This window comes from Molothrus ater, chromosome 18 (genome assembly GCF_012460135.2).
Source record: "Molothrus ater isolate BHLD 08-10-18 breed brown headed cowbird chromosome 18, BPBGC_Mater_1.1, whole genome shotgun sequence".
NCBI classification, from domain to species: Eukaryota; Metazoa; Chordata; class Aves; order Passeriformes; family Icteridae; genus Molothrus; species Molothrus ater.
The window spans coordinates 12,294,140-12,311,031 of NC_050495.2; the positions used below are offsets into that span (position 1 = coordinate 12,294,140).

Sequence of the window (16,892 nt, forward strand, 5' to 3'; positions counted from 1 at the left end):
GCAGACATCCCGTGCGCCACGTGTGGTTCGATTCCCACATCCTGATCACTGCCAACATCCCCGAGGAGAAGAACCCCCGAGGCTCCAGCATCACCGAGGACGACCCCAGCTTGCACCGAAAGTGAGAAACCAGCCCTCAGCAATGTGCTTTGTTCTTAAATAGCACCCTGAGCACCTGAGTCATCACCCACAGCACTTACAGAGAGAGTATAGCAGCAAAAAAATAAAATTTAAAAAAGGTTAAGGGTAAGGTTTATAAAACAAGCAATGAATTGGCTCTTGATTTGCTTGAGCACAAAACAAAAAGCTTTTTTTTTTTTTTTTTTTCTCAGCAGGGGAACATAAAGTCCACTGAAGGCAGGCAGGGAATGCAGCCCTCTCCATGCTCGAAATATTAGTAATGCTGTCTCCTCCTAAAGGAAAACTACTGGCATTTAAGCTGCAGGTTTTGGTATTTGCATCTCAAATGGCTGTTAGTGCTAATTGAACTATCAAATACCAATGTATTTATCTTCCCCCGTGCTGGAGAGCCCGGAGATGTTTCAGCAGATGACAGTCACGTCTCTGCAGGGCTGGGGGAATGATTCACCAGCCTGGGAGGGTTCCTGGGAGGAGGCTGGGGGGAGCTTTCCCTGTTCAAAGGGCTCAGCACAGGGGATGGGGGTTTATCCAGCTCCTGCAGCATTGCCTCTTTCCATTCCCATGCTTTTTATAGTGATTCCTCTGTTTGCTTTCCCACTGAGGTGATTTGCTGTGTCCTGGTTGTTTTGCACACAGGTACCGAGGGGTGATTTATTCCTACGATTTCTCCGTGGACCAGCTGGCCGTGGACAGCGTCCTCCCCATCTGCCGCTCCTCCTACGATGAGGTGTCAGGTTACAGCTACAACATCGGCCTGGCAGTGCCCTACGACAGCATCTAGGGCCCTCCTGGGCTCTGGGCCAGCCAGGGCACGGCGAAATCCCTGTGGGACACGCAGCCAAGAGCTGGGGTGGGCTGCAGAAAGCCCTGGGGTGTGAACCCCAACAGGGCAGGGCTGCCCTGGAGCACCCTGCTGCAGTGTGTCACTCTGGACATGTCCAGAGGTCCAGCCTGGGGGAGTGGAGAGGCTCAGGAGGGAAAGGGAGCACTGCAGGGTGAACAAAAATATTCCTGCTGCTTGTGGGAAAGATGCTGCAGGGAACATCCTGGTCAGGAAGCCAGAGTGGGACTCTGAAGGGGTGGGAGCTCTCTGAGTGAGGAGTTCTTGCCTACCCCAAGAGGGGAAAAAAATCACCAAGGACTTGGAAAAAGCATGTGCTGAGCCACATGTTTGAAATGTCTGTCCTGGTATTGAGCTGCTGCTTCTTGTTTTCCTTGGAGTGCATTGGGAAGTGCCTGGGAACACCAGGCACAAAAGGTTCCAGTGGCTGGGAGAGGGGTTGGGATGGAGAGAGGGGGAAGGGAAGGTTCCCTAGGCCAGGCTGGATGCTTGGGAACTCAGCAGGGCACACACACATCAAAGTTATTTTAGAACAAATTATTTTTTTTAATTCTTTAAAATCCTGGATCAGATGTTTTCTAATTGTATGCCTACATCTGTCAGTGGAATTTTGTTCCTGAGCCTTTTAGGGTGAGCTGACCCCTGTTCACTGGGACAAAGGGCTGGCTCAGCTTGTCAGGTGTGTTCTTGGCTGGATCATGTCCTTGCACAGCACCTGGAGGGTTTTCAGTGCTGTCCTTGCTTCCAAGCTGGGAATTGATCATGGAGCAGAGGGGATGAGGTGGCCCCAGTGCCCTCCCTGGGTGCAGAGCTCCAGAGCTGTGGGGAAGCAGCAGGTGAGGGGCAGGAGGTGCTGTGCAGGTGGAAATGAGGAGTGAGGCTTTACCCTGAGCCCAGGTAGCACTGACAGACAGGTAAAACCAGTTTGGGGAACAAGAGCTCCAGTCCTGCATGGATCTTTTTACTGATTTAAAATTATTTTATTGTCATTTGCCCTTGTAAACTTACTGCTGCAAACCAAAGCTTTGTCAGTTCTGTTTAAATTGAGATTAAGTTTTAACTTACAACACCTTTTTTTCTGGGTTAATGGAATCAGTGTGAAGTGAGGGAGGGGTGGAGGAATGTGCCCAGACCTGCAGGAGAGGGGCTGGGCTGGCACTTCACCCCTGGGCAGGCACTGAGCCCTGCAGACAGCTGGGTTTCACTGCTTCTCCTTCTTTGGCTTGGGGTGCTTTCCCATGACCCCTAGGCCAAAATATCACAGTTTAGGTTTTTAAGTTACCTTTTTCCATGTGATAGATAGACAAAAAGTGCAAGGGGCAAAGCCATTCTGTCTGACCAATAAATTTAATCTTTCATAAAGCTTTGGTCTTTTATTTTTTATTTCTTTACCCTTCTGGGAAGCCAGCTCCCTCCCTCCATTCCTGGAAGAGCAGGACCATGGATGCACGGTTTGGACAAGAGTTCAGCTGAAACCTGACAAATAAATCATGGTTTCTGTAGCACGGATGACTTTGGGGGTTGCTCCGATGTGCTGAGCAGGGAGAGCTCCCAGCTCATTGTTCTCCCTTCCCCTTATCTCTCCTCATTATCTGCGAACAGCTTTGTTCTCCTCCCTCTCGCTGCTGCAAGGAGCCGAGAAGTTTGCGCGGTGCCCTTTTCCCCGAGTGCTGCCCCGGGGGTGCTGCTGTGGGCTTGTCCCTGTTAATTAAAGCAGTTAATTGAGGAAGGTGGTAGCACAGCAGAGGGGGCTGTGCTTGACTCGCAGTGTGGATGAGGACGCTCAGGCTGTTGGAGTGTCCCCATGGGGACTTTTGGGAAGGGCCGGTGTTCTGCTGCCCTGGGGGCCCATTAGGGCTGGAGGCTGCTGAGCTTGGGGGTCAGGGTGACCTAGAACAGAGACCAGACAGAGCTAAAGAATAAAGCAGGGATTTATTCAAAGGATCTCCTCCATGGATCCACCTTGGGCAGCACAAGAGCCCAGCCAGGGCTGCACCCAAAATGAACCAAAATGGTCACAAAATGCAGGACCGGGCACGGGGTCTCTCCCTTGGATCAGTTCTGCTCCATTTGCACCTTGCAGTTCATTGTCCCATTCCAGCTTTAGCCCCTGCAGTCCCATCCTTGTTTTTCTCTCTCCAGTCCCTGCTATTTCTGCTCTTGGGGCTGAGATTTGGATCATTTGTCCTTGGTCCCCAGCTGGAGCAGGAATTGTTTTGTCTCCCTGCTCTGTGCACAGAGCTCAGCATCCCCTAACATGAAACCCAGACCCACACACTAAAGCAGCACAGAATCTGAAAAATATATAATATTTTATATAAATATAAATATAAAATACTTATATAAAATATAAAGGCTAAAACCTGAGGCATCAGGGGGGCATTGAAATAGAGCCTCTGCCTTCATTTCAAGAGCAGGAATGGGGTCACCATCCCAGCTGGACTGGGGACAGAAGCCACCTTGGAGCTTCCCAGCCCACTGGCCCCAGTCAGTGGCAGGGAGGGGCCCAGTGCTCTGTCCCACAGCTCAGGGCTGGGCGCTGGGAAGGGGCAAATATGCCCTGGGTGGGCTCAGGGCTGGGCTGGAGGAGCTGGGTGTTGGAGCAGAGTGGGCTGAGCTGGCAGAGGCCAGGCTGGAGCCAGGCTCACACTGGTGCCACCTGCCAGGCTGGGGGCCCTCAGACAGGGCTCAGGGACAGCTGCAGAGCCCAGAGGTGGCACAGCAGGGAACAGCTTGGCAGGAAAAGCCTCGGGAGTGCTGGTGTCCATTGCTGGGGGCAGCAATCCTTAGGTAAAAAGAGGAGTTTGTGTCCTGGTGAGAGAGATCCCTGCTCAGAGAGAATGTGGGGTCACAGGGACCTGTGTGTGTGCCACAGGGAACTGTGTGTGTCTGTGACTGTGTCTGTGTCTGTGTGTGTGTCTGTGTGTGTGTGTGTGTCTGTGTGTGTGTCTGTGTGTGTCTGTGTGTGTGTGTGTGTCTGTGTGTGTGTGTGTGTGTCTGTGTGTGTGTGTGTGTGTGTGTCTGTGTGTGTGTCTGTCTGTGTGTGTGTCTGTGTGTCTGTGTGTCTATGTCTGTCTGTGTGTCTGTCTGTGTGTCTGTGTGTCTGTGTGTCTGTCTGTCTGTCTGTGTGTCTGTGTGTCTGTGTGTCTGTCTGTGTGTCTGTCTGTGTCTGTGTGTCTGTCTGTGTGTCTGTGTGTCTGTGTGTCTGTGTGTCTGTGCCACAGGCAGCAGCTCCAGGGGAGCCTGGCACACCATCCTGCAGGGCAGCAGGACACTGCCGAGCGCTGCTGGACAATCCCCACTGCCCTCCCCGCTCTGCTCCTGGCTCCAGCCACCACAAAGTGCTTTTTGCCTCTGTTGGTGTCCCCAGTCAGTGAGGGAGGAGCCACTACGGGGTTTCAGGGGCTGCCGTCCCTCTCCTGATCTGAGGAGTGCTGGCAGGAGGAGCAGGGGGTGCTTTTGTGGGGTGCTCTGGGGTGTCTGAACCCCCTTTCTCCTCCACCCTGTGGCCTTTGGCACCCAGCTCTGCTCTCCTGCCCTGCCCACCCCTGTCACTCCCTGTCCCAGCTGCTGTCACTGAGGGGTGAATGTGGGTGCTCTGACATGGTGCAGGAATTGTTCATGTCCTCTGTGAAAAACACCTATTTTATGATTGGCTTTTCACAAATATTAAAATTAATATTATATGTGTTGTGTTAGAAAGTGATGCTGTTTATTTTCTTAAGTAGTGGGTTAAATATAGTTTTAGGTTATAACATAATGTTAAAATAGAAACGATATATGTGAGATGTTTTTGTAAATAAAGGAATGAGGTACTCACACCAAGATAGCAGCCACAGGACACCTAAATCTTTCAGAGAAAAAGAATTTATTGCCCTCTTATCAGAAGAAAGGAACTTCTTTCCACCTTGCTTAGCCATGAAGAGCCGTCAGCATTCAGAGGAAGAAGCTGACACTGCCCAGACAGAATCCTGTGTTTGGATGGAATTCATGCATCATGGATGAGGTGTATGAATATGCAACAGGCTGTTGCTTTTAAGGGTTAATCCTCTGTTAACCTGGGGCCTTTTTCGGGCTTATTTTGCCCAGAAAGAGGTACCTGGACTATCTGTAACTCTTTGTTTCTATTGTCTCATATTGTCCTAATCCAAATTGTCCAAATTTTTATTACTCTAATTATATTACTATTTTTATAGCCATTTTATTACTATTAAACTTTTAAAACTTTAAAAACAAGCTTTTGGCGTTTTTCACACCCTCTCTGCCCCCTCTTCTCCTCCAGTGACATTTGCCTGCTCATTTCCACCTTCTGTGGGTGCTCCTGAAACTCCAGGTACTGGAGCTGTGTTGTCCCTGCTGCTGGGGGGGCAGCAGGGGCTGGAGGCCCCAGGGCAGAGGAGATCCTGGTGGATTGTGAGCAGAAACCTGGGGGAAAGGGCATGTTCAGGTCGGGATTTATCTGGCAAGATTTTTAGCCACAAAAAGAATCTGCACTGGCAGACTCTCATCCAGAAATGTGGACCTTCACCTCTGGGCCAAATTCCTGTTCATGGCAGAGCTGCAGGTGGGGGTTCCCTCTGTCAGCCCTGCCTCAGCCAGAGCCACTCAAAGGAACGAGGAACTCCTCAAAATTCAGCTCAGAAATATCAGCTGCAGAAATACGGCTCTGTGGCTGTGAGCTCTGTGCTGCCTCCTGCTCTTCCCTCCCCTCCTGGCCCCTTTTTTGGTCTCTGCTGCCGTTCCCGAGCTCCAGAGTGGCTGATGGATGAGGGGGTGGTGGGGACATGGGTCAGGCTGGGTGCCAACACCCACCTGCCCAGGGTCCCTGCCCTGATCCTGGCTGGGGTCACTCAGTCCCCATCTCCAATCCTGGGGTCACTCAGTCCCCATCTCCAGTCCTGGGGTCACTCAGCTCTGGGGTCACTCAGTTCCCTCTCTGGCTTTGGGGTCACTCTGTTCCCCTCTCCAATCCCGGGGTCACTCAGTTCCCATCTCCAGCTCTGGGGTCACTCATTCCCCCTCTCCAATCCCAGGAGCTGCTCTCTCTGGTGCTGCCCAGCCTTTCTCAGCCTCCCTGGAGATTTCCAGTGTGTTTTAAAGCAGCTCCAATGTTCCAGTTCGCCCTGGGATCTGCACAGAGCTCTGTGCGTGCCCCATCCTGGCCCCACAACAGAACCATTTTCCTTTATGGATGCTCTGGGCTTTGCAGGATTTTGCTGTGACAGAAGCTGTGTCCTTGCCAGCTTTCCCGGGGCTCTGCCAGCTTTCCCTGTGATTTTCAGGAGGATTATCCCCGTTTCGCTGGGCTTTGCTGTGTGTAACACGATGCTCCTGCCCATGCACGGGACTCTCCAGCTCCATCCCTGCTCCTCTCCCTGCCCTGCCCAGCCCAGCCTCCCTCCTGCTCTCCCCTCTCCCGTTTCCCACAGGGAATTCCCAACACAAGCAAAGGTGTGATTTATGATTGGCTTTTCTCAAATATTAAAATGAATGTTATATGTGCTATGTTAGAAAGTTATGCTGTGTTTATTTTCTTAAGTTGTGTGTTAAATATAGTTTTAGGTTATAACAAAATGTTAAAATAGAAGCTTTGCTGTGTCGGATACTTTTTTTAAGAGAAGACTTTCACCAAGATAGCAGCCAGAGGACACCTGAATCCTTCAGAGAAAGAGAATTTATTGCTCCATTATCGAGTTCTTCCTGCCTTGTTCAGCCCTGAAGACACCGTCAGGATTCAGAGGAAGGAGCTGACACTGATCAGACAGAATCCTGTGTTGGAATGGAATTTATGCATCATGTACGAGGTGTATGAATTTGCAACAGGCTGTTGCTTTTAAGGGTTAATCCTCTGTTAACGTGGGTCCTTTTTCGGGCTTGTGCTGCCCAGAAAGAGGTACCTGGACTGTCTGTAACTCTCTATTGTCTCATATTGTCCTAATCCTAATTGTCCAAATGCTTATTACTCTAATTGTATTACTATTTTTATAGCCATTTTATTACTATTAAACTTTTAAAATTTTAAAACCAAGTGGTTGACATTTTTCACAAAGGGAAAGTGCTGCAGCTGCTTTGTGTTGGATGCCTCTGTTTCCCAACCTCCCTTGCTTTCCTTGCCACTTGGAATATCAGGGGCAGCTAATTATATTATAATGATTATATATATTATAATATATAATATATAATAATATATTATATATATTATTACTATATTATAATTTGCTAATTGTAATGGCTAATTAACCCAAGGGATAATAATTATCCTCTCATCCATCCTCTTCACTCCTCCTGGCCTTCACCTCTACTGGGATCCTCTGGGATGATCCTCGAGGAAATTGGGGTGTGTAGGGGAGAGGGACCCTGAGCTGGTGTTAACCCCTGCAGCCCCAGCCGGGGATCTGGGGCAGAAAAGGACCCGGGACTGTGAGGGGAGCTCGGGGCTGTGAGGGGAGCTCGGGGCTCTGAGGGGAGCTCGGGGCTGTGAGGGGAGCTCGGGGCTCTGAGGGGAGCTCGGGTTTGTGAGGGGAGCTCGGGGCTGTGAGGGGAGCTCGGGGCTGTGATGGGAGCTCGGGGCTGTGAGGGGAGTTCGGGGCTCCGATGGGAGCTCGGGGCTGTGAGGGGAGCTCGGGTTTGTGATGGGAGCTCGGGGTTCTGAGGGGAGCTCGGGGCTCTGAGGGGAGCTCGGGGCTCTGAGGGGAGCTCGGGTTTGTGATGGGAGCTCGGGGCTGTGAGGGGAGCTCGGGTTTGTGATGGGAGCTCGGGGCTGTGATGGGAGCTCGGGGCTGTGAGGGGAGCTCGGGGCTGTGAGGGGAGCTCGGGTTTGTGATGGGAGCTCGGGGTTCTGAGGGGAGCTCGGGTTTGTGAGGGGAGCTCGGGGCTGTGAGGGGAGCTCGGGTTTGTGATGGGAGCTCGGGGCTGTGAGGGGAGCTCGGGTTTGTGAGGGGAGCTCGGGGCTGTGAGGGGAGCTCGGGTTTGTGATGGGAGCTCGGGGCTCCGATGGGAGCTCGGGGCTGTGAGGGGAGCTCGGGGCTGTGAGGGGAGCTCGGGGCTCTGAGGGGAGCTCGGGGCTCCGATGGGAGCTCGGGGCCTGCCGCTGGATCAGGGACCGGGGCGCTCTCGCAGTGTCTGGGGGGGGAATTTCAGTGGGAAAGCAGGGAAAGGAGCCGGGGTTGGCTGCAGAAATCTGGATTTGGGGAGGAGCTGGGGGTCGGGGCCTCGTGTGCGTGGGGTGGGGAGGGAGCGCTGGGGATCCGGCACAGGGGGGGAGGAGGAGGAGGAGGAAGAGGAAGAAGAGGAGCAAGAAGAGGAGGAGGAGGAGGAGGAGGAGGAGGAGGAGGTGGTGGTCATGGGGGTGCCCAGAGGGGCCCAGGGAGGGAATCCCGGAGCTCTGCAAACGCAGCCCGGGCTGGGGGCAGCACCAGGAGCCCTGCAGGGCCCGAATTGGCTCCTCCGGGAGAGCCGGGAGCTGCATCCCCACCGTGCCCAGCCCAGCCCAGTCCCAGCTCAGCCCCAGCGGCAGCGCTGTCCCACAGCTCCGTGGGACATTCCCAGGGGGACATTCCCAGGTGGGACCCGGGAGCGGCTCCATCCCCGGGGCAGCCCCGGGCCGGTCCCTGGGGCAGGACAGCGCTGTCCTTGTCCTTCCCCGGGCTCCGGGAGCTGCTCCAGGCTCGGCTCCAGCGGCTCCGAACGGACACGGGGACTTGGGACGGGACAGAAACCCGAAATGTGCCCTCAATGTGGGGGTGCAGAGCAGAGACCCCTGAGCCAGGGGTGACACAGGGGTGACACAGGGATGGATGGAGGGGTGACACAGGGGTGACACAGGGATGGATGGAGGGGTGACACAGGGGTGACACAGGGAGGGACACAGGGGTGACACAGGGGTTGACACTGGGATGGATGGAGGGGTGACACAGGGGTGACACAGGGCCCGTGGCTCCGCACCCATCGCTGCCCAGCCCCTCACCTGCCGGCTGTGCTGCCCCTGTCACCAGGGGAAGCTGTTTTTTGATAAAACAAATAAATCTTCCCTGCTCTCCTAAAAATAGCCATTGCCCTTTTTCCCTGCCTCCCTCCCTCCCTCCCCAGCTCGGGCTGCCTTAGAGACAGAACCCGCCTGGAGCCACTCAGTCATTAATGGCAGTAAACAACCCCCGGCTCCCGTGCCTTGTTCCAGCGGGAACATGAGGGGGCAGAAGCCACCTGGTTGCCAGGAGCCCGTGTCCCCACGTCCCTGCTGCCTGCTGGGCTCCTCCTGCCTGCCCTGCTTTGGGATTAAACCGGGAATATTCCTTGTGTCGCTGCCTCCGCCTTCCCTGCAGGATGCAGAGTGGGACGGAGCTGTCCCTGCAGGTGCTGGGGGTGCTGCTGTCACCTCCTGCCCACCTGCATCCCCATCCCTGCCTCTCCCCTGGCCTGGGATCAGCCCAGGCTGGGCAGCTCCTTCCCCACAGCAGCACCTGGCAGAGGTGAAACCCAGATTTATGGGGCAGCCAGGATTTGTGGAGGGTTTCTGCTCAGGGAGACACTCCAGCATGGAGGGATGGATGGATGGATGGATGGATGGATGGATGGATGGATGGATGGATGGATGGATGGATGGATGGATGGATGGAGTGTTTCTCAGCGAGGACTAAAAAGAGAAATATCTTTTATTACAGATAAAAGCCTCTAATGTTTCTAGAGGGCAGCCCCAGCCTGGAACAGGCACACGGGCGGGGCAGAGCCACGGAGCTGGGAGCTGAGTGCCAGGACATGGAGCTGCTGCTGGGTCCTGCTCTTCCTCATCCTCCTCCTCCTCTTCCTCCTCCTCCTGCTGTCCCTCTCAGTAGCAGTGGGCGATGGTGTCCACGTTGAGGAAGCGGACGTGCATCTTGGTCTCGATGTCGATGCCCTGCCACATCTGACAGGGGACAGGGTGAGGGGACCAGGGCCACACCCCGGCCCCTGCTGTGCCCTCCCCTGTCCCGGTGCCCATCCCGGCCCCTGCTGTGCCCATCCCGGTCCCTGTGCCCGCCCCTGTCCCCACCCCGGCCCCTCCTCCCGGGGCCTCGGGGGTGTCACCGACCTTCAGGAAGTCCTCGAAGGTGATGCCCTCGTACACCTGGTCCGGGCCCTGCCGCAGTGAGAGGAAACATCGCAGCCGCCCCGGGGTGATGGGAGGGGCGGCCCAGGGATGTCCCCTGGGGCTGAGGGACACATCTCCCATGGGTTCCTGCCCTGTACCCCATGGCCAGCCCCTGAGTGGTTCCCAAGCCCCCTCGGCTGCCAGGAGCAGCCCCTTCCATAGGCAGTGAGGATGGGGGTTTGTGGGATGCTGATCCCTCTCTCACGAGGAAACATCACCCTGGGAGCTGCTGCCTGCAAAAACACCTCCAGCCAAAGCTGCCGTGGCACAGGGAGATGCCCTGGGAAGCAGGGACACCTCCCAGCCCCATTGTGATGCCAGCAGAGCCCCTGAGAGCAGCAGGAGGCTCCCAGCAGAGGCTCCCACCATTTGTCCCACACAGATGCTGGCTGCCTCCATCATGGCCCCGTCAGCGATGGACCGAGCCGACTCCTTCTCCAGGTGGGGGTTCCCTGACAGCAGCTCCTCCACCACCTGCAAGGCAGAGGCTCAGGCCAGGCCTGGGGATGGAGGGATGGGACAGGGGGGACCCAACTTTACATTTCTGTACTCCTGCAGCGTGATCTTCCCGTCGTGGTCCGAGTCGTACATGTGGAACAGGACTGGGGGGACAGCAGGGGACAGCAGGGGACAGGAGGGGACAGCAGGGTCAGGGCAGCCCCTTCCCAGCAGCCCCAAGCCCAGGTCTGCCCTGGGGCAGCCTCACATTTCAGCTTCTCCTTGCGGAAGCGGTCGAGCTGCTCCTCGTCCATGTTCATCTCGATGGGTCTGAAGTAGGACATGATGGTCAGGAAGTCCTCGAAGTTGATCTCCTCTGCCAGCCCGTCCGACTCCTGCCGCAGGTTCCTGGGGGGCCCAGCCCTCGGTGATTGGGTGTTGTGGTGTGGGTTTATACTTTGTAATACTTTGTAATAGTTTTGGGTTTGTATTTTTCCCAAATGCTTTACCCCAGATTGTACCCCCCTCCCTGTACCTGTGCAATCCCTTTCCTTTGCTGAGATCACCCCCAAATCCCCACCCTGGCTCTCTGTCAGTCACTCACCATCCCATCCCCTCCATCCAGAACTTTCGGTCCAGGACATCGAGTGATCAGCCAGAGGCCAGGGGTCAGCCCCACAAGTGTTACCCCAGATCCTGTCCTAAATGTCCATTCTCAGTACCCATCCCTCAGGGTCACTCATTGGTCAGTAAATGTTCTCTACTTTGGGTTTCCACCTCCCTTTAAATGCAACCTTGGCACCGCTCCCAGGCTCTCAGCAGGAACCCCCTGAGGTGTAGGGGCTCCTTTGGGACTCCTGGAATAAAACCTTGGATTAACCCCTGCTAAGAGTCGGCCCTTTTATCCTCTACCCATGTCTCTGGTGTCTCTCCTGCTGCAAAGGTGACCGGCCTGGCTGCCCTCAGTACCCTCGGGGCACAGGGAGTGTCCCCTGCTGTCTGCTGACCCGGGGCTGGCCAGGGTCCCTGAGAGGCTCCCAGAGACACAGAGACAATGGGGAACCCGCCCCAGCCCCACCACACCCCCAGCAAAGCCCTAGGACTGCTTTATCCCTAAAATCCAGTTTAAATGTCTCATTCTCCGCCCGGCTCCACCCCAGCCTTTAGGGGGAAGGTCCCTGCCCAGCCCCAGCCCATTCACAGAGGGTAAATCCTCCCTCCCTGGGTGCTGGGCGTTCTCACCGCTTGTCAAAAAAGGCGTGGACGATTTTCCCTCTGATGGGGTTGAACTCCAGGTCGGGGATGCTGTCAAAGTTCTCCTTGCTGCAAAGGGCACAGAGAGCCCAGGGTGTGAGGGACGTGCGGAGGAGGGAGAAGCCCTGAGAACCCCCCAGAGACCCAACCCTTCCTTCCAAAGCAAACACGGAAAAATAAAGGGATTTTGGATAAAAACCCTTTTTCCTTCTGTTCGGACTGACAGCAAGTCCATGCTCAGAGATTTTGTCCCCCCAGGATGGGTCCTGGGGAAGCTCTTGGGATGACCCCAGGGCTCTTTGCATGGCTTCACCTGCAGTGGATTTGGAGTTTTCCCAGGAAAAAGGCCTCAAGCAGGGCTCACCAAGGAGATTCTGCTGTCCACCCTCCCCTCAGCTTCATGCTGAGACCATGCTGGGCTTTGATCTCTGGGATTTATAAAGTAAACGAGCCAAGAAATAACCCTGAGAGAGGTCAGAGCTCTCCCATTCCCTGTGCAGCCACCAAGGAGAGGGACAGGAGCCCCTGCAACCCCCCCTTCCCTCCTCAGAGCTGTTTTTAAAGCTGGGGGGTGATGAGATGTTTGTCAGGAGAGCCCCTGCTCCCAGGCCAATGGGTTATTGTGTGTTTTCCTTGGAATATTTGCAAGGCCACCCTGCAGGAGCTGGCTCAGGGATGGCTCAGGGAAGGACACAGAATCCCAGCCCTGGACCAGCACCTCGGGCAGCCCAGGGAAGGGGGAGATGCTGGGGGTGGCATCCACCAGCAGTGGGGCTGGGATTGCTGTGGGGCTGGGATTGTAATGGGGCTGGGATTGCTGTGGGTCTGGGATTGTAATGGGTCTGGGATTGTAATGGGGCTGGGATTGAAGTGGGGATGGAACTGAAATGGGATGGGAATTGTGATGGGGCTGGGATTGCCCTGGGGCTGGGATTGTAGCAGGGCTGGCATTGCCCAGGGGCTGGGATTGCCATGGGATGGGAATTGTGGTGGGGCTGGAATTGCTGTGGGGCTGGGATTGTCCTGGGGCTGGGATTGCCACGGGATGGGAATTGCCCCGGGGCTGGAATTGTCCCGGGGCTGGCATTGTCCCAGGGCTGGCATTGTCCCGGGGCTGGCATTGCCCTGGGGCTGGCATTCCCTACCGGATCGTCAGCTGGTCCTGGCTCAGCTGCTTGAAGCGCCGGTGCAGGTGCTCGATCTGCTCAGAGGTGACTGCCAGGGAAAGGAGAGAGGTGGCAGGGGCTGAGCCCCAGGGACACCCCTCTGTGCCTGTCCCACCCCCCAGCACCAGGGCAGGGTCCTGGGCACAGCTGTGCCACCCCCATTGCCCTGTGGTGGCTCCGTGCCACCTGCAGGGTCCCTCTGAGTCCCCGTGCCCAGTGCCAAGGGCTGGGTTATTCCCTGTCCTGTCTGCAGGGAATTCCCTGGCCCAGCATGGCATGGAATGGCACGGTGGGATCCCTCCCTCAGCTCAGGATCCTTGGTGCCAGCCCACTGGAACAGCATTGGCATTTTTGGGGTTGGCACCGTGGGCAGAGCTGTGCCCAGGCAGCTCCTGCTCTCCCCCTGCCCCAGGACAGCTCTGCCTGGAGCCAGGAGGTTCCTCCATGTCCTGCACAGCCACGGCTGCTGCAGGAAACAACTCTGGGATCAGAAACCCTGACAGCAGCCAGGGAAGAGGAAAGGACACAGAGGGGGCTCAGCAGCCCAAAATCAACTCCTGGCTTTGAAATTGCTGCCACTGCTCAGGGTGAGCCACAAACCACAGGGGTGGGCACTGCACAGCACCAACCCCACCCCAGGGCAGGGCTGGAAGGGGGGACCAGCAGCTCCCTGTGAGCCCCCCGAGTGCTGGGGCTCAGCAGCACCTCCCCAGTGCCCTGATCCCCCAGCACAGGCGAGTTTATCTGCCCCCACTGCTCTCCTGGGGCTGTAACCAAGCTCTGACCCCCCAGAGCCTGACTTGTGCCAGCATTGACAGGGCCATTGCCAGGAGCCAGGGCAGTGCTCTGGAGCTGTGTCTCTGTGGGCTGGGGGTCTGTCTGGGCACCCACAGGCTCCTGCAGCCCCAGCAGGGGCAGGGCTGCCCCAGCAGCTGCAAATCAGCCACTCCTGGCATCATGGAGAGACACAAAACCACTTTAAGGGGTTGCAAAGAGTTAATTGCAGCAAGCCAGCAGGGTCAGAGCTGGGCTGAGCTGCCTCCCTCGCTGCCTTTTATGATGTTTAAATAATGTCCTTTGCTTTCCCCACTGCTGCTTCACAGCCTGGAAATAGCAGCTGCATTGATCAGCGGGGCTGGGCCTTCAGAGCCCTCTGTAATAGCCTGGAAAACCCATCTGGGATGGGCCAGGGGGGCCTTGAGCCTGCCTGGATCCCTGAGGGGTCCCCTTCAAACCCCTTTGTCCCCCCTCAGGCCCCTGGCTCCCAGGTGGTGATGCCCAGACCCCTCTGGATGTTTCCTCCCCCAGTCCCTCCCAGTTGCTGCTCTGCTGCTGTCCCATGGAAACTTTCCCTGGACTTTTTGCTTTCCAATTTTGGCCCTGCAGATGTGACCTTTCCCTCTGTGCCGTGACGCCATCGCTGTCACCGTGGGAGCCACCAAGCCCTGAGCATCTGGGGCACACCAAAAAGCTCTGATCTCTCAGAAAAACGTCCCAGGCACCAAGAGCACAAAGAACTGGGCTCAGTGGCTGGGTGCTCATGGTTGGGCTGGCCCTGGAGGGTTGGGTGAGGCTTTTCCTGCCTCTTTCCCCATCCCAGGTGCTCCTCTCAGGGCAGCTCTCCCAGCATCGCTCTGGCCTGTAAAGGTGGCAGAGCTCGGCTGCTTTCCAGAAAAGAAAAAGGGAAAATCTGCAGAAAAGGCAAAAGCCTTGCTGGAAGAAGGGCTGGCTCAAGGGCAGCAGAGGCTGCTGGTGTCCCTGAGAAGCATCCTGATGCTGCAGGCCCGTGTCCAAGCACGGCAGCCTCCTCTGCTGTTCCCAGCCTTGCGTGGTTTGTGCTGCTTGAGCAAAGGGAAAGGGGCACTGAGGGGGCTCAGGGGCACTGGGGGGGCACTGAGGGGGTCTCAGGCCTCCTGTGGGACCAGCCTGGCTGCAGGGATGGTCACAGCATCCCAGGAAGAGCCACTTCACCCTGGGGAGACGCTGCAGCAGCTTTGGGATGGAGCACACGGAGGGAAGGAGGGAGGGGAAGCAGCCCCGAGCAGCCCTCAGGGTGTCCCTCCACGGGGGAGAAGGCAAAGCAGCGAGCCTGGGGCACCTCCGGGTGGCTCTGCCCTGTCCCTGCTCCTCCCAGGGGACCGAGGGTGGCTGCAGTGCCCTGTGCGAGGTCGGAGCCCAGCAACGAGGCTGTAAATCCCTAAATCCCCCTTTAGGCAGCAGCCTCAGCACAGGAGGAGCTCTGGAATACCACGGGAGCACAGGACGGGCACCCCAGACATGGCTTGGAGTTGTGGGCTCCCCCTGCCCTCCCTCATCTGCTTTCCATGAGATTTTTGGGTGTTGCCCTCGCAAACCCTGCCCTGGCGTTGATCCCCGGGGCACCGGGGAGGAGCCTCCCACGGGCAGGTGCCGCCTGTGCCCGAGATGCTGCTGCAGGGTCCCCGGGCCAGGGGGCTCCCCAAGATCCTCCTCCCACCCTGGGCTGCCAGGCTGGCACCCCGCGGGCTCCCCAAGCTCCTGAGTCCGCCCTGGGGGGGGCTCAGCCCTCCCTGCAGAGGGAGAGGAGAGGGAGATGTGACCCCAGGAGCAGCAGCAGCACTGGGGACGGTCACCAGACCCTCTTGGCCCCCACAGAGCCTTTGGCCGTGGGCAGAGCCTCCCCTCAGCCCTCCCCTGCCCGCAGCGGCTCGGCAGGGCCGGAGCTGGAGGATCCAGGCGGGAGCTCCCCGACTCCCGTGCCCGGAGCTGCCGCGTCCTGGAGCGGTGACGCTTCCAGGACGGGCACGGCCACCCCGTCCCTCCCTCGGGGAGCCCTGGGCCGTGTCCCTGCCCCTTCCCTGCCGATCCCTCGACCCCAAAGCAGCCCCGGAACAGCCCCGAGGTGTCACGGCCCGGTGGCTCCGGGGCAGAGCAGCGCTGCGGGGACAATGCCCGGGGCCCCGGTGGGCAGAGTCCGGCTGGGGCTCGCACGTGTGGCCGCTCGACGCCCTGGCTCGGGGATTGGTGGCAGCAGGGACCAGGGTGACACGCTGGCACCCTCTGGTGACCGTCCTACACCCTCCCCTCTTATCCCCTCCCCCGCTCCATCCCGCGGTGTCACATCCTTCTCTCCCCCAGCCCAGGTGACACCTCTGCACCTCCCCAGTGACATTCCCTGCACGGGTCCCGCGACACGTCCTGCATCCCCTGCCCTGCTCGAGCGTCACCTCCCGCAGTCCCCCGGCCACCCAGGTGACATTTCCCGTGCGCTCCCCCTCCCTTCCCGGCTGGCACCTCCTGCACCCCCCCCTCCCACGGGTGACACGTCCCGCACCCCCCCCTCCCCGGTGACACGTCCGGAGCCCTCCCCGGGTGATGTGTCCCCTGCCAGACCCCGGTGTCCCCTCGGGCCCGGGGGCTCGGGGCGGGGTGGGATGATCTGGGGCGGTGCCCGCGGCTCCCCGGTACTCACAGCCCGTCCTGTCCGCCAGCTCCCGCATCTCGGCGGGCACGGAGTGCGCGGAGCCCATCCCGGGCCGTGCCGGGAGCGCCGCCGCGGGCGCTGCACCGGAGCCGCCGCCGCTTTTAAGGGCGGGCGCGGCGGGGGAGGCGGCGGCGGCGGCGGCGCGGCGGCCCCGGGTCCCTGCGCGCCCCCGCCCAGAGGCAGCGCCGGGCCCGCGGGGGTGGGAGCCTCGGGGAGCGGGGACAGCCCCGGCAGCCGCTGCTGGCACCGGGAGCCCCCGGCTGTGCCCCCGCTATCCCCCGGCGGGAACGGGGCCGGCGTCTCCCCACGGACACCCCCCGGCTGCCCCAGCCTTGGCACTGCCCGGGCTGCGTCCCCAAAGGGGGGCACCCAGGGGTGACCCCCCCATGAGGCAGCTTTGGCAGCTCGGGGGGTTCTGTCCCCATCTCCCCGGTGCCAGAGGGGCACGGGCAGGGACACAGG

At 58.0% G+C, this 16,892-nt stretch overlaps 2 protein-coding genes across 2 annotated transcripts in view; one reads left to right on the forward strand and one right to left on the reverse strand.

Annotated features, from left to right (window-relative positions):
* Nucleotides 1–2,344, forward strand: part of FBXW8 (F-box and WD repeat domain containing 8) — a 61,286-nt gene extending 58,942 nt beyond the window's left edge. The window contains exons 10-11 of the mRNA XM_036393523.2: nucleotides 5–121; nucleotides 778–2,344. Of these exons, the coding sequence (XP_036249416.1) occupies nucleotides 5–121; nucleotides 778–922 (262 nt within the window). The 3' untranslated portion in view covers nucleotides 923–2,344. The remainder of the gene's footprint in view (nucleotides 1–4; nucleotides 122–777) is intronic.
* Nucleotides 2,345–9,615: 7,271 nt separating this feature from the next.
* TESC (tescalcin) lies at nucleotides 9,616–16,546 on the reverse strand. Its single transcript, XM_036393552.2, has 8 exons — nucleotides 16,419–16,546; nucleotides 12,947–13,016; nucleotides 11,790–11,870; nucleotides 10,816–10,955; nucleotides 10,650–10,711; nucleotides 10,476–10,583; nucleotides 10,050–10,097; nucleotides 9,616–9,884 (listed from the first exon to the last, which is right to left on the reverse strand). The coding sequence occupies exons 1-8, from the start codon at nucleotides 16,474–16,476 to the stop codon at nucleotides 9,807–9,809; spliced, it is 645 nt and encodes a 214-aa protein (XP_036249445.1). The 5' UTR covers nucleotides 16,477–16,546; the 3' UTR covers nucleotides 9,616–9,806.
* Between the last annotated feature and the right edge of the window lie 346 nt (nucleotides 16,547–16,892).